General features: G+C 35.9%; 1 protein-coding gene across 4 annotated transcripts in view; it reads left to right on the forward strand.

Moving 5' to 3' along the window:
* The window catches only part of LOC122839533 (syntaxin-binding protein 5-like), a 115,207-nt gene that overhangs the window by 28,893 nt on the left and 69,760 nt on the right, over positions 1–16,554 (forward strand). For all 4 annotated transcript variants that reach the window (XM_044131190.1, XM_044131192.1, XM_044131193.1 and 1 more), the window contains exons 2-3: positions 4,231–4,312; positions 9,150–9,250. In XM_044131190.1, the coding sequence (XP_043987125.1) occupies positions 4,231–4,312; positions 9,150–9,250 (183 nt within the window). The remainder of the gene's footprint in view (positions 1–4,230; positions 4,313–9,149; positions 9,251–16,554) is intronic.

Raw genomic sequence — 16,554 nt, forward strand, 5'->3', positions numbered from 1 at the left:
CATCTTTCTGTACAGCACACTCAGTCTATGACTCATAAATTGGTGTAAGGAGAGACACACAAGTTCAAGTTTTCAAGGACATAGTTTTCAGACAATGTCATCAGCATATCTACTGTCTGCCACAGACAAATAAAATATGTACATTTTATAGTTAAGATGTGGCAGTGAGATATTTAACTGAATTCTAACCATTGTATAACATAAGACGTAACCATAAAAGTATGATCATATTTTCTTATTTGCCATAATGAATTATGGCAAAAACTATCAATCACCTACATAAGAATATGCAAAAAATCCTATGGAGTGTGTTTTTAAACAGATACAAGCCAACCAATAGATTATTGATTAATGCCAGATAGTAGTTATGTTAATCGGCGAAAATAGTTATCAGATACAGAATCACTAATTACTTACTTTAAGACCTGTGAGTAGTCCAAGCACATTTTTTCTATGCTTCCTCCTTCCCCCACATGCACACACAGTCTTGCTCTCTGTCTCTCTCCCCCCTCTCTCTGTGTTGAACACATCAGTATCTTGCCCAAGGACACATCCTCATGCACAGCGAGAAGTCAGAGATCAAACCACTGACCTTTTAATCAGTGGATCATCGCTCCGTCTCCTGGGACACACCCACCAAAGGCATGAATCCTGACTGTAACCTGAAATTGCTGGCTGTATTTTGAACCTTGAATGGTCAGAGAAAATCCTCTCCGGTGCACTTGCAATCTGTTGCCTGGTTCAGCAGTTCAGCATATCTGAGGCAATGGCTGCTGCTGTTGGAGATATGATATAGTGGAGGATTCTGGCCCGTTGACTTTAGATCACATTGTAAAAGTGTAGCAAGGTGTACATTCTGCTCCTTCAACCTTATTTTATGGCTGCATACTGATAATGCATTATATTGAAGCTTGAGACATTTAGCTGGACAAAAGTACATAGTTCCATCCCTTATAATTTGCAAATATTGCTGAAACAGGCACATTAGCATTAGAAAATCATTTCCAGAGTAGTACAAGGGCTACATTTCCTTCTGGTGTTGAATACATTTGTCTCTCCCAATATTCCTGCTTTCTTTTAACAGAAAATATTTTACTAAAGTAAGTAATTTTTAATACATAGTATTTTTTTTTACCCTGTCAGTCAAGTGAGCATATATTTGATTACAGCTCAGACAATCACCTTGCCTTGAGCTGTTTGAAAGGTGTAATAGGCATCCAGTGATGTTAAACAAGGTTGACAGAAATCTCTTTGGGGAAAAGGGGAGGGTGAGCCGACCAGTCACATCATTCACTGTGTTTTGTAATAGAACACTACAGTTCATGTGCTCACAAAATAACAGGGCACAAACTAATATTCTGTTCTGCTCATAAAATGAGAAAACAATTTGGGTTTCTTTATGAATAGAAAATGATGGATAATTGCCAACGCATATTATTTGGGATGAAATTAAAATGCCACCGCATTTCTTGTCAAAGTGAAGTCAGTCTTATGAAGTGCCACATATACCTGAATGAATAAGTAATGAAATTTGTATTTGGTTCATTATTTCTTCGTTGTAATAATCTTGCCAACAAATTGTTTGTCTTTCAAAAGTCTGTTTTTTTTTTATTATTATTTTGTAAGGGAAAATACATTAATATTTTTCCTTACGAAAGGAAAATACTGTGTTGAGCAGCACAGTTGAGTATTTGGGTTGCATCCATAAAAAAAATATCAAGTCTAACTGCAATCAGATTAAGAAATAGAAAATTAAGCTTTTATCTGCAAACTACAATTTTAATCATGTATTCAACTTATGTTTAGTTTCAGTGATTGAATAAAATAATAACCAAGTTGAGTAAATTTTTTGAAAGTGATTTGTCATTCTTACTCAAAAATAATGGATGCCTAAAAGTTGTGGTTGTGAGTAGTTCTGCTCTTGAGTGAGATCCAAGAAGCCCCCTTTTCAGATTGTCGTTTCTTCCTCCTGCTGATTTCCACCTGTTTTGAAATATGTTTGTTGAAACATCGAGAACTTCCTCTAGTCTCCAGTAGTCTACCCAAAATAAATTAAATCCAATTTTGTTTGTCTCTCAAAAATCTTTTTAAACACGTTTAGTGAATATTGCATTCTTCTTTCATATAGGATGTCACTCCACATACTAGTACATTCTTGAGATAAAAATAAGTCAAATAATAATAGAAAATGTGAATAGTCCTGAAATACATATTGTAGTAATTCTAATGCTAAAAGTATTGGTATATTGTTTTGTATCAATGCAACAACTATGCAACAAAGAAGATTTTGAATGATTCCGTTTTATTTTAAAAAGTTGTGGACTGGTTTGATACAAACCTATAAAGTTAGGGTGTATTCACACCAGCCCTGATTGGTCTACTTGAATCAAACTGCGGTTCTTTTGTCTAGAAACTCTAGTTCATTTGGGGAGATTTGAATGCATAATTGGACTCTGATTTGGACCAAAAAGCGACCTCTGATCCTGCCTACAATCCTAGGTCTCACTCACTCTCATGTGCTACTCTGTGTTAGTCTCTCCAATAAAGTACAGTAAAGTACAGTGCAGACCAAACGTTTGGACACACAGTTGTGTCCAAACGTTTGGTCTGCACTGTACATTACAATTCAAAATTGTGAAGGTGGAATTAAAAAACAAAGTGACAAAGAGATCTGCCTCAACATTAGTTCAAGTCTGTCTACTTCACTCAAAGGTTTCGCAGGCAATCTTTTGTTGATGGCCCCATTATCTGTGCAGCTGTAATGTTAAGCAGGGATGAATCACAGCTTCAAAAGCACAATGTTTAACCCTCATTTTCTTAAATTAAAGGCTTTTCAATGCACAGCCCAGAATTGCCAGAATGACAGGAACAAAGTGTACCTTTCATGTCCAGGGTGCAACAGAGAGGGAGGAACAGGGTGCTGCGTTTTCTCTTTGCTCTTGCAACCAATTCTGGTTGGTTGCTCTTTTTACTGCACAATATCAAATCACGTTTCTTTTTTCTGATCCATGGGACATAGAAAAACACATGGATTCAAATGATTTAAAAAAATATTTATTAAAATGAATAAAAAGCTTCTCAAAATAATTTGACAGTTTACTTTGACAATTCATATGGCCAGTGATACAAATAAAAAAGGTATCACATATAATTTGATTTTTCTTTTCAAATCAGTAAGATTTAAGAATATTGCCAATATAGAAGAGGGTCATAATTCTTGTTTTAACTTTTGTGAAAGAGATGTTTGAGCTGAAAAAGAAAAAGAATCAGTTAATGTTCTTTCTCATTACCAGAAAAGACTTGCATGCCTTTTCCGACAATAAAACTAGAGATTACAACTAAATTTTTGGTGCTGCTTAATATCAACTAATGGCACAGAAAGACCAACAGTTCTAAACTTCATATCTAGAACTAAATGTGTAATTATTGCCAGAGTGTGCAGATACAGGCAGCTGTATTTGAGTGAAACTAAAAAAAGGAATAAATTTTGTTCTGAATGAAACAGATAGACAGGAGGAGCACACAGAGAGCAGGTGCAGATAAAACGTTCCCATACATCATACTATTATATTTCCCTTCCAACATGCATCACAGTTTGATGTATTTTTCCTTTCTGAATTAAGATTTTCGAGACATCCCCAACCCCCCGAGCTAATAGATGAGGCTCAGGGTTTTATCTGTCCTAGATTATCTTCTCATGAGAAAATATGGTTTTTATCAGACTATTGTTTGCCATGTACTGTTGCAGCCTCACTGGACAAATAAAGTCTAAAGAACATTTTTTTCTAAGAAATGAAGGAAGGAACATTTTAAACTTTGAAGAAAGTTTAAAATGTGAAATAGTGAAAGCAGACAATCAGTTTGCAAACAAAAATACTCAAATATGGATAATTCCTCCAAGTTGATTATTTAACATTAATTATCATCTATAAAAGTTCTATTTTTTCAAACAACTGTGAGTTTACTGTGAATACAAAAATGTATAGTTTGAAAACAAAAAAATATATAAAGGAAGAGCAACTTTCAGGCAACAGCGTTCTCTCAACACAGCTATGGTGTACCTCTATCAGAAAATTTGTTACAATCTACATCCAGGGATTTAAATGTTGATGTGCTTTAGTCGGTAAAGCTGATTTTGTCTTTTCTTTTTTGGAAGTGCTGAAACAGGCTCCTGTCATTTCTTAAGCAAATTTTACAACATAATAGTCCTTGACTCGTTGGTGCCGTCAGACTGGGCCGACCAGGGGTGGACTGCTACTGTCAACATGAGAGCGGAGCAGCTGTTCTTCAACTTCAGTTCCTCATCAATGAGGTAAGCCTGAATCTGTGAGAATGTATTCAGAAAGTTATGATTTTTAGCCGTTTTTTTCTTACATACATGTGATACAAGCCATGAGTCCTATTGTCTTATCCACAAACCTCTAGGGTGTGTGTGGACAGTATTCATTTTGTTAGCACACAAACGTGAGAAGTATACTTCAGATGGGTTTGGTGTGAAATCTTATAAGAGAGCCTGAAAAAAGCACAATTTAGAAAAATGCTTAATTTTAAAGGAAATGTTGGCAATATTTATTGATGAAAAATAGCAACCCCTTTCACCAATGAGTTTCTGTTTTGCACAGCACTAGCATGAGTTGGTTTTGAAACCATGTTGCATGAACAGATTCAAAATTTTGAAGTAGGTTCATCAGTCTGGAATTTAAAATAAAAACGTCCTTGCTCTAAGCCAAGTTTATGCAGACTACATTTTAAGTAAGTGATAATTTATGAAACTATTCTACATATGAGCAGATTGAAATGAGCTGGTGCGGGATGATAAATGCTGCTGAGCTTGTTTTTTCCAAAGAGCTGCTGTAATGTTAAAGCTACTGGTTCTTGAATGATGATGTGTTTTTCTTACAACTTTTTTTTCTAGAAAAGGGCATGGTGTACTAGCAAAAGATTCTTTAATCTTGGTTGTCTATCATTTTCCACAGAGGCTTAATTGAGTTGAAACCCTATTGATTTTGTGGGGCAGGTCAGCACCTAAACCTTGTGCTCATCAGGAAACACTTTAACCATTTTTACTTTGTTATCCTGGTGAAAGGGTTTAAGCACCACATGCAACAGTAGACAATTATCTGGCCGTCGGTTCATAAATGTTCTTCCATTTGGACCACTTTTCATAAACTTTAACCACTGCAGTGCAGACTAGGAACACCACTTAAACACTGATGTTATAGAAAGACTCTGATCCATTCTTCTTCCATTCACAGTTTTGTACTCAAGCATATATCCGCCCTAGCAGGAGCAATAATAAAGAGATAAATAGTGTTACTCACTTGCCTTGTGAGTAGTCATATTGTTATGCCAGATCTGTGTACAATGAACTAGCGTTCAAAAGAATCATATTGACAAAAATTTGCTCAAAAGCAGAAAAATCTGCTCTAAGTTCGTTAAGGACAATTCTTGTTCAGTAACAATCAGATTCTGGTTTGTATGTAAAATGTATCTCTATTTTCTCTACTTTTTCCTTCTGCTGTAATCTTCACCCTTTCGTTATGGAGTGTATATTTTTCTAAGCCCACCGGCTCATTCAGCCTACTTCTTCAGCCTGGCCTGCTTGTGATGTGTCTGTGGCAAATTGAGGATGATGGTAAAAGAAGAGAGAGTAGTTTGTGTGCTCTCTGACAGGTACTGACTTTGTATGTGGGCATAACATTGCATGTGAAAATCTAAGCACTCAACTGTGTACTGAGTCTGTGGAGAAGAGCAACAGAGCATGTCTTGTTGAAATAATGCACATTAGACCAGTATTTTGGGCTCAGGTGGATTTGAAAAATCCCACTATAATCACAAACTTTCCTTATCAGGCTATCTTATACTGTTTCCTTCCACCCAACTTTCTATTAGGACAGAGCACACTGTGAACAGCCAGCAGACCTTTAGTAGCTCTCTCTCAATGCATGAGGTCAGCAGTTTGACACAAGATGGTGTAGGCCATCATAAATATATATAGAGTATATATGTAAGCTGTTTAGTTTGCTGGTTTTGCTGCTCATTATAATATTGCTGTAAGCATTCATGCACCATCTATGTATTATCTGCTCACCTTTCTTTTTGTTGCCATCACAATAATTACACACTGACAGTCAGGTAGGTTGTACCCTGTCAGCTGCTCATGTTCTTGTTCTCCTGCCTGACATATTTTCTTTGGGAAATGGTTTTGCACCTTCTTCGAATCTTCTTTCCATAATGTGGTTATGGCTCACAGGAACATTTCAAAGATTAATCTTGAATATACTGATTAGGTAAATGTATTGAGACCAGGAATTGCTGAGAATCAATATGCTGGATAAACATCTAAAAAGAAGTGCATTAAAACTAGAACTCTTTTCCAAAAGTAATTTGGATCATTTCTAATGTCGAAACACATTTCAGCATGTGGCTTTGACTATATGCATTCAAAATTTTCTTAAATTTGTTCTGAAACAAGAATCATTTTAAGAATACAGAGCAATGAAGAGTACACCTCAAGCAGACCCTGAGCTATGTAAATAATGACCCTTGAAAGATATTTTCACTCTGAAAGTTTGCACATCAATTTGACAAATCCATTTTCCCATAATTGGAAATTACTAATTCCTTCAATGCAGAACAGCTTTAGTCCAACCCCAGGGGAGCAATTACATGAGATGCAGAAAAGAAAATGAGTCACTTTGAATGGAAAACTGTTGGTAAGGTAAAGTTATACAAACAAGTTAATTTCCTGAAGTTGCTAGCATCCAAATCATTCTGTCTGTAGAAAAAATGGAAGGCTATTTTCTATAGCTGTAGCTGTATTTCACAAAAATCTTTTGAAAGAATTATAAATACCAGGAAAAATAAAGTAAACAGTCAGGAGGGAAAGATGTTCAGTACTATAGTAGTATTAGTATTTTTGGAGGATAGGTGTAAATAATCTTCTTAAAAACAATTGTAACAAGTTATTGTTCAACTCCTTTTCTGCTTCCCATAAATTAATGGATTTGGAGAATCAGTAGGATATGTCACCAATATGGAAATCAGTTGGAAGCAGTCCATGCAACATTACAGTCCTTAATCCTGTGATTAGGTTTGTAATCTAAAGCTAATTCTCCCTGGGCTCTAGTCTTTACAGTGATGCTCTGCAGGCACAGCCTCAGTGGGAATTTAACTGCAATCTCAATTTTCTTCAGATGTTGGGCTGACACCGATGTTTTCTCCAATACGATGTGTCATTTTCCTTCTTCGCTCTATGCAGATCCTGTAAATATTTGCTGGTCTAATTGCAATTTGTTTTTACTATTGAATGCAGTGGAGTCAAACAAATCCATGCCAGCTCCCAAAGGGAAATTTTATTGTAATTGCAAATATAATATACATGATTACTGAGGAAAAACAGGAAAAGGAATCTGAATTGTGTACTTCCTCTGCAGAATTGAAAAGGATATTAATGCAGAATGGTATTACCTCCAACGTTCTTGATGTAGCAGTGTTGAAGGATGTGGCAGGTAGTGCGGTCCATTATGCTGAACAGCTTGGACACCACTCTTATTTATTTAACCAGAACTACTGGTTGTGGGGGAGTACCAATGACAAAGCAAGCTGTATTTGTCTATTTGTTCAGATTCTTTGAGCAACGATGCTGACCCAAAAGATTAGGGGTTAAAAAATAAAAAATATTCTTTCTATCGGGAACTGATAAGAGATGAGTTATGGAAAAAAAATAAAAGAAGACTCTGCTCTTTGCCTTCATGCTTCATATCTTGGCGATAACATTTTCTTTTAAGATCAAATATGTCTCTGATTCTTTTCATTCCCTCTAAAAAAGTGACTGACTGCAAAGTCATTTGAGTATTCCTGTCGCTGAAAGAACTCAAAGTTCTGCTGGATATCTTATTTCTGCGGGCTGAGGAGAAACTGTTGCATATGTGGTGCTGCTGTTTTCTCATTTGCACAACTGTTGGGCACCACAAACTGTGATCTGTCAGAAAAACAATAGTCTAGATGTTTTGGAGATACTAGCTGTATTATTTGGATCTTTTCTCATTGCAGGTTATATTATCTTAAAAACATTAGAGTCATTGATCTTTAAATTTGCTGCACATTTCCATAGTGCAGTGGTTCACAAAGATTTTCTGGGCTCCCATTGGTTACAATAAAGAAATAATCAACTGGGCACACACATCGTTCAACCAGAATCTGCTTTTTTTATTGTGGTAATCACTAGTTTTTATTTCTTGGTAGCTTTATTACATTTTGAGATCACAATCTTAGTGAATTATTAGTGTTCAATTATCTTTTCACATGTTTTTGCATTTTCATCTGGATCTCTAATGCTTCTAGAAACAGTCCAAATGCTAAAAATAAGGTATGCACCTGCTCAATATCTATGGTGCCACAAACACTCATGTTGGCTACCTCTGCCAGCTGTATCAATCTGTCTCATCAGTTTTCATTAGGTGGTCAGCTAAGCAAGGTTTAAACAGGGACCCTCAAATCCAAGACTTGAGGTCTGGCTTTCTGCAGCTTTTCGATGTGCCCCTGGTCCAGCATTCTTAAATTAAATGGCTTAACTAGCTCCTTAGTATGCAATCAAGTACTTCAGAGTCCTGCTAGTGACCTCATTATAGAACTCAAGTTTGTTGAAGCTGAGACACATCTAGAAGTTGTAAGAACCCTAGAAATATAGAACCCTGGATTCTAGATTCCTGTGCTTTTACAGGTCTTGGAGTTGTTTAGAAATAACCCCATGAGACTGACAATCAGATACCAACTCAAGGTTGCATAGATAATCAACCTGGGCTGGAGCAGTCAAATGGATACATATTTAACAATAGTGAACGTTTAGATGTCTGGTAGTTATTGATATAGCATTGCATTCTATAAATATAAACATTTCCTGTTTTAGCTTATATCATTAAACTGGGCTAAACATCATGTCTGTCTGACTTCCTTACACCTTGAGGATTTCTTCACTTTTCTACTTATATCAAAGTAGCTTTGTGTCTACTACAATTATTATTGGAATTATTACTCATAATAACCAACAGAACCTCACTTAAAGCAAACCAAATTCTTTCATAAGTCAAATTTCTTTCTGCTTGTGCATACATTTTCTGCTAAAATGTCTCTTCTTTTTCTTTTAGGGGGCGCTGGTTACAGCCTGTGCAGATGACACACTACACCTGTGGAATCTGCGCCAGAGACGACCAGCAGTCTTGCATTCACTCAAATTCAACAGAGAGAGGTACGCAAAAATTCAGCTTGATTGACAGACAGATACCAACACTGAGTGAACACGCACTCCACACCTTACACTTGTGAAAAAGGAATGCACCTGTCTCTGAGTAATTCAGTCCAATGGCCAAAGACTTCTTCTGATCTGACTCCCATTACACAGCTGACCTGTCCGTACCCATCATGCTGTACCAGAAGATTATTGTACCAGTCTTGCTGCTGTGGCCAAATGAATGATTTTAGGTTTGATTCTATGAGAGATATGGCCCTTATAGCTATGGTAGTGACAAAACCCCAGAGTTGTTTTTGCATTTTAACCCTGGAGCCACATGAAACCATTTTTACCTGAGTGCTGCACACTGCCTTCATGGAGGAGAGCTTGTAGAGCAAAAACCACACAAAAAAATATATAGGTAATGGCAGCCTGGTCATTCTGTGCATGGTGGTGCATGACTTCAATTTGATTTGTTATTAAGGGTCAAATGTGCAACTTTATAAAGTTAGTGGTTCTGCCAGGGATTTTTTTGCTGTGTGAAAGAACTGAGTGGCTTTCTCCTCCTACAGAAGAGCAAAGTTTTGCCCTAAAGTTCCTGTAATAGTTTATTTCAGATGCTGTTATGCCTGATATTTCAGGGGTTACACAAGATATAGGTTACACAAGATATAAGGTTACAGAATCCTTACCAATTAGTCAAAATGATCAAAACCTTTTTATGATTTAAATTTAACAAAGGCATACAAGTAAATCTTTTACTGTGACTTACTTTGTTCGTCTTTAAATAACTTTGGTTTTTCTTCATCTGAGATGAATTTTCTAAATCCTTCTCACCTTGCATCTAAAGCAAACATGTTTTTCAAGATTTAAATGTCAAACCTCTTCTCACCCTCTGAATATGAAGTATGCTCTCATGTGAAAGTCAATATGCACCGGTTTTAATCCCTGACTTTTCATGAGTCTGTCAATTTATAGCAGCTTAATGTGAGCACTCTCCATCTTCACCTTACAGTAGCAGCCTGGCCTCTGTTCCCACTATTAAACTTTAACTGAATTATGTTTTCACAATCTTTTATCATCCAAGGTTTTCATCTACAAACATAAAATAACCCATTTGAAACTACAAAAAAACCAAACAGCCTCTAATTGTCAAGCTGTTCTCATTGTTTTGTGTAAACATTTTATGGTCCCCTCAATATCATAATAGGATTGCTTAATAATTAAAAAAACCTTCAACCTATTGTTTAGTCCATGGAGCGTCTTGGAGAGGTCTTCTTGGGTGCATATCAACTCTGATCCTAAAGGCCACACTTCCCTGGATGTCTTAGATCTTTTCTTGCTTTACCACACCCATTTCAAAAGATTGCCAGTTCAGTAAAAGCCTTCAGTATTAGTCATTAATTGAAATCTGCTGTACTGACGCAGAGGAACATTTGAAAGTTGCTGCGCAGTTGCCTTGTGAATGCTGTGCCAAACTTCTGCAAAGGCTTTCCAGTCAACCACTGTTGGATTCAGGTGTAGTGAAGTAAGGAAAAGAACTAAACCATGAGTAATACCAGCTCTGTAGTGCTTACTTTGGATACTGTCGATAAGGACGAACATGGTGGTTTACATTTATCAATTTGACTCTACTGCATGGTGTGAAATAGACATTGACCAATTTATGAAAATCCATCAATTTATTTGATAATGTTTTACTCAAAAGTTAGATAGAAGTTTATATAAATCAGATTTATTTCATATAAATTCAAAAATAAGTATGAAATTAGTGGGAATGTTTGGCAGAAAAGCTGAGGTAAAAAACAAAATTGATTGATAATTTTATGTTACATCCTTCACAAACAGTAAAACCACAAGGTGTTAAAATGAAGACCTACAAGGAGAAGGAGAAGGGGGAAGAAAATCTGAAGATGGTGAGGAAACAGCTTTAGACGTACCAGCAGAGGAGCACTGTTGGAGGATGACCGGTGAAGCAGCAAAACGATTATAGGGTAGTCTTGATCTGGTGAAAAAGGAACTGATGAAATGGGTTATGAAACATGTTTACTTAACCAAGCTAAAATGGCAACTCAGTTATACAGGAAAATGTTGGTGCTAACATTCTGATATAGCATTTATGCACTAATGTTGCTTTTTTGTTGTTGTTGTTTTCTTCCAATTTTCTGAGTTTTCTTCAGTACCAGAGACCTTTTGATGTCTTTGAAATACTGCTTTCTATCCTTGTGTCAGAGGAAAGGGCATTTAATGAAAATGGTGCTGAATTTGTTGAACAGTGAATGCATTTTTTTAACAGTGTGCAGGGTCACAATGTCACTGTGGGTGTTGAATTTCTTTCAGCAAAGAAATTTGCTCTCAAAATCCAATAACTTTTAACAGCGGTTTGCTGATGATTGAAATTGTTTTAAAATAGATGACCTTTAGAAAGACGTGCTGCAGAAAGATGTGTTTTTTTCCAATGTTTATCATACTTGTTTGTGATAAAAACGTTTACCAAATTCCCAACTTGAACACACAACAGAATATGGGATGACATTACAGGTCAACAGAGAACAAAACATGAAACTTTTTCCTTCTGAAAGTCAACCAACTTTCTCACTGAGTAGTTATCTCATGGATAGACATATCCACTTTTATTTCATGATGCCACTTTCATAATGCTTTTGAAGGCTGTGACTGTGTTGAGAGTCAAAGTCAAAGTCATTACTGACTCTGACAACAGTGCTTAAATGTAGGGATGCAAGGGTACCTGTACATGTTTTCACACCTAACCATCATGGTACATAAATTACCCAAGCATATCTGAATTTAGATAATCTATCAAAGGCATCACCCTTATTATCCAGGTAGAGAAATAAGATTTCTAAAGTTCTCAACAATAACAGCAATGCAAAAATGACTGATAATGATGGCATGCAGAAGACTGAGTACCAACTGCTTGTTTTTGATTAACAGTCCGCAAACTTTTTCTGGCGTTACAGCATAATATGTGGAAGTATGGCAAGCCATTGCATCACATATTTTTTTCAATTTTCAATGCTAAATAGGTAGCATATCTCTGTTATTAGGCCATAAGGCAAAATCTATAATTTGGTCTATGCTTTTTTTTTTCTGTTCTACAAAAAACATCACATTAAAATTGAGGTAATCAATATTTGTGTGTACTATGACACATCTACTTGAAAGGTAACCAGGGCATGGCTTTTTAGGAAGTTCAAGGAAGCAGGTCAGCGTTCATGGGAAGATGACGAGAGCCAAATAATCAGCAATCCTTAAGGAAAACGTGTTATTGGCTGCAAAAATTTTAAACTTGGTCAGAGAATAACCTTCCATGAAGATAACTGCAAGTCCAGATTTAAAGCCAATTGAGAATCTGTGGGAACATTTGAAAATTGCTGTCCATAGATATTCTCCATCCATTAACTTGACCTATTTTGCAAAGTTGAATGGCAAGAATCTGCTTTAATTTGTGAAAAATTTTAGGGATTATCTCTATAGATATGTAATACATGCAAGCAATTTTCTCTAATACAGTGGTAAATGTGTTCTGAAGTGAGTTCTATAAAATCAGATGTGTTTGTCCTGGCTCTGGTGCAAAATGGTAGGAGGCAGAGCCACTTGCTCACAGCGGAGGTGCACTGAATCACCATCTAAGACAAAAGAAAGGAAAAGGCATCATGAGTCACTCACTAGAAGCAGAGCAGTGCCTTTCCAGTTAGCTCTGTGTCTCTGGGCTGAACCTCTGACAATTAGCACCCTAGCAACATACTGGGACCCAAAACAATAGTGTCTGAAGAATTGTTTTGTGACTACTGTCAGCCAGCAGCTTGTGCCTGGCAATCTCCTGTGACTGGCATGCTGCTGTCAAAAAAAAGAAAAAAGAAAACGCAACTGAGCACAATCCAAACAAAATTGATTTTTGCAATACATGGCACACCAGACAGTTTCTATTGTGTTCCTCTCAGCAAAAATGAGCTGTTTTAGCTAATGTAGTCATCATCATGGCATATGTCTGTTGGTTAATGATACAGCAAGTCTTTGTGGAATTCCTTTAGCAGTTGTCACAAGTCACGCAGAGCAGATGGCAAGGTTGCCAATTTCCTGGGTGATGCAACCAAACCACTTAATCTCTACATCTGTTTACTCCATTAAGGGTATTTGCTTCTCAACGGGTCTCAAAAAGCCTTGTCAAAAGGCAGCTAAACACACTCTATTCCTGTCTTCTTTGGTTGTTATTACACCAGTTGTGGTACCTTGTTCCTCTACTTTGTGTCTTTTCCCAGCAAAAGTGAGTGGCTTGATATTTTTGATCATTATCTTACCGAAAAATTCCGTGATGGCCCGTTTTCAGTTTCCTTCAAGACAGCACCATTTTTATATATATATACTTAAAACCTATTCTAACAAAATTTCCAAAAAAAATTTTGTGGAAGTCGGTCATTGTAAAGTATTGTGGGAGATATATTATCATATATCTCCCACAATACTTTACATATACTTTAAATATTATCATATATCTCCCACAATACTTTACATATACTTTAAATATTATCATATATCTCCCACAATACTTTACAATGACCAACTGCCACTTTTTCACATGTACCTTGTGTGTTTGTTAATGAAACCTTCAGCCTTTAGTCTATTTTCTGGTGTACCAACGGATTAGAACTCACTACAGGAAAACAGACCATTATGTAATACTAAATATTTTCAGTATTATTATATTTTAAAATAATATATAGTATATATATGTCTATGCTAGCATAATAAAACATTTAAGAGGTGCTACAAAGTGAGGACAACATTGTAGGAGAGTTAATGTTCTCTGTGGTTAACTATAGGTTGTAGGGAACAGAGCCAACAAGGCCTCACTTGAACCCACAGACAAGGTGAGAACCATAGAAATATTATTAATATTAATATTTTTACCATTCCAAGGTAAACGCCTGTTTATTTGTCACTTTAGAAACAGTAAAACTTAAGTCTTTATACTTTTGGAAGTGTTCCCTCTGGCTTGTTTTTATGTAAGAGGATTACTCAAAATAATTCAAGAACACCATGAAAATTTTTTTTAAAGTAAATGTGAAATTTGTATTTTCTAGAAGGCATAAGATTGTCTAATCCTCTGTTTTGTAAAAGGAAATTCTGCTCCCCCCCCTGCCAGTTCTGATATTGTCATCACCTTAAGCTCCTAAAATCCTTATTGAATTGTCTGCCATCTCATTTGTCTTCTATCAAATAATCCAACTGCTCACAGGGTGAGTGGATGTTGTGCTGAAGCCCAATGAGCATTCCCCCCTTTCTGCCTCCACGCACACACACGCACACGCACACACGCCCATCTACACTTCTCTAAAGTAATCAGCATAGACATGTATAATGGTCTGCTGATCTTTTTTATATGGTGAAGATGATACTACTCATTGGTAGAATAACTTTTTTAGCAACTCTATTTAATAATGTTCTGCTAAACAGTAATCAAAAATATAAGCAATGTGTCTGAGTTTTTATGATTCCAGTAGAATGTATATGGATGTCATGAAGCAAAACCCATTACTCTAGGTTTCCAAAATATAATAGACCACTGGGATCCATTATAAATGACTTAGGGCAATTACGTTGTAAGATACACGTAGAACTTTTTCTATAACAGACCGTGCCTTGCAACAGTATTCACATTTTTTCAATGTTTTTTATTTTGTAACCACAAAGGCCAATGTTTTACTTGTTCATGGTGTGATGAATACTTTGGAATGTCAAAGTAAACATGGGGAGGAAAGTTCTGGCCTTTGTAAAATCCTAAATTTTCAGACTCCATCCTCATGGTGAAACATGTTGACAGCATCATGCTGTTGGAATATTGATGCTTTTTTTCAATAGGGACAGATAAGCTGGTGAGAGCCAAAGGGAAGATGAAAGAAGAATGATAACCTGTTGGAGGCTGAAAAATACTTAAAGCCGGGTGAAGGTTCACATTACTGGACAATTACTAAATCCATTTAGCCCTAGCTACAGTAGTGATTGTTTTAAGAGCTAAAACCATTGAAATTGTCAAATATTTGTGAAAATCTTTTTTTTTTTTTTTTTTATCTAAAACTAAACTCTTTGAGAAAATTACTTGTGGAGCAGTTGGTGTCTCTGAAATGAAGAGTAACACCATTTTAACAAATACATGTAGAGAGGTGCATGTAAAATATAGATGTTGAAAGACTGTACTGCTTTTATGGCATAAGAAGTCCTCAGTAGGAGTGACAACATATATAGCAAGAAAAGCAATGGCTGGTAATGAAGCCTGTATTCTAAATAAAACCTTGATACAGAATGACTCATGGTTTGGCTTGTGGAAATGAGTCATAGTAAGATGTGTTTGAATGGTATAGTTAAATTTAAAGTTAAGCTTAAGTTTAACTTTTTTCATTCAGTAGTTGTTTCGTTTATTAAATGAGCCTTAAGGTTTGGAAACTTTTTTCTTTATTTTTTATTTATTTTTTCCTTTGTTCAAGTTTGTATCTTTGAGCTCCAGAATTGTGGATCCTTGACTGAAATCAAGAAATCTGAGTAGGAAAAAAAACATGGAAGATAAAAACTGCCAGCACAAGGTGGCTGAAAAGGCAGGTGAAAGATACTGCTTAATGATGTTCAGCTGGAAATGTCAAACTCTGGCATCAGTGTAGCATTCACCAGAATTAAAGTAGTGAATTGAGAAGTCTTCAGCTCAAGTTTAAGTTTATTTAGTACAGATCAGCTGACATTTTGTACAGACAAAAAACACTTTAAAATCACAAAAAAATAACTTGTTTGCCTTAATGGTCCACATACTGGCTCCCTTCTATTTCACTTCAATTACAGGAACTGTTGCTTCGCTTTGGTTTGTCGTCCCCATAGGCATTTTTGTGGCTGTTTCATATTGTTTCAGGTGTTTCCTGCAGAAGAACCATTATTTAATGTGTGACAAAGATATGCTTTTTGCATTTGTACTTTCACAGAACAGTTCCTTCCCAGATGGTCTTTGTAGAAAATGTGCTCAATCACGTCTTTTAAACAGATTTTTAATTGCATGATTGATTTTTTTATGATTTCAAAAATTGTTTCATCTACTTTGACAATAATGAAAATTCAGATTTTAATTTATGGTTCATCCAATTAAGATTTCTTGTTTGCTTTTCTTTCCCTACCACATGGTAATAATTTACCTTTAAATGCTGATTTATTCCATTCAGTCTATATTTGAAAGGAAATGGGTTAAAATTGCTTTTTTGTGAGGTCTTAAAGATATAATTACAATGAAGACCAATAAAACTGGACCAGTAAAAACTACT

The sequence above is a fragment of the Gambusia affinis genome, linkage group LG11 (assembly GCF_019740435.1).
Source record: "Gambusia affinis linkage group LG11, SWU_Gaff_1.0, whole genome shotgun sequence".
NCBI lineage: Eukaryota > Metazoa > Chordata > Actinopteri > Cyprinodontiformes > Poeciliidae > Gambusia > Gambusia affinis.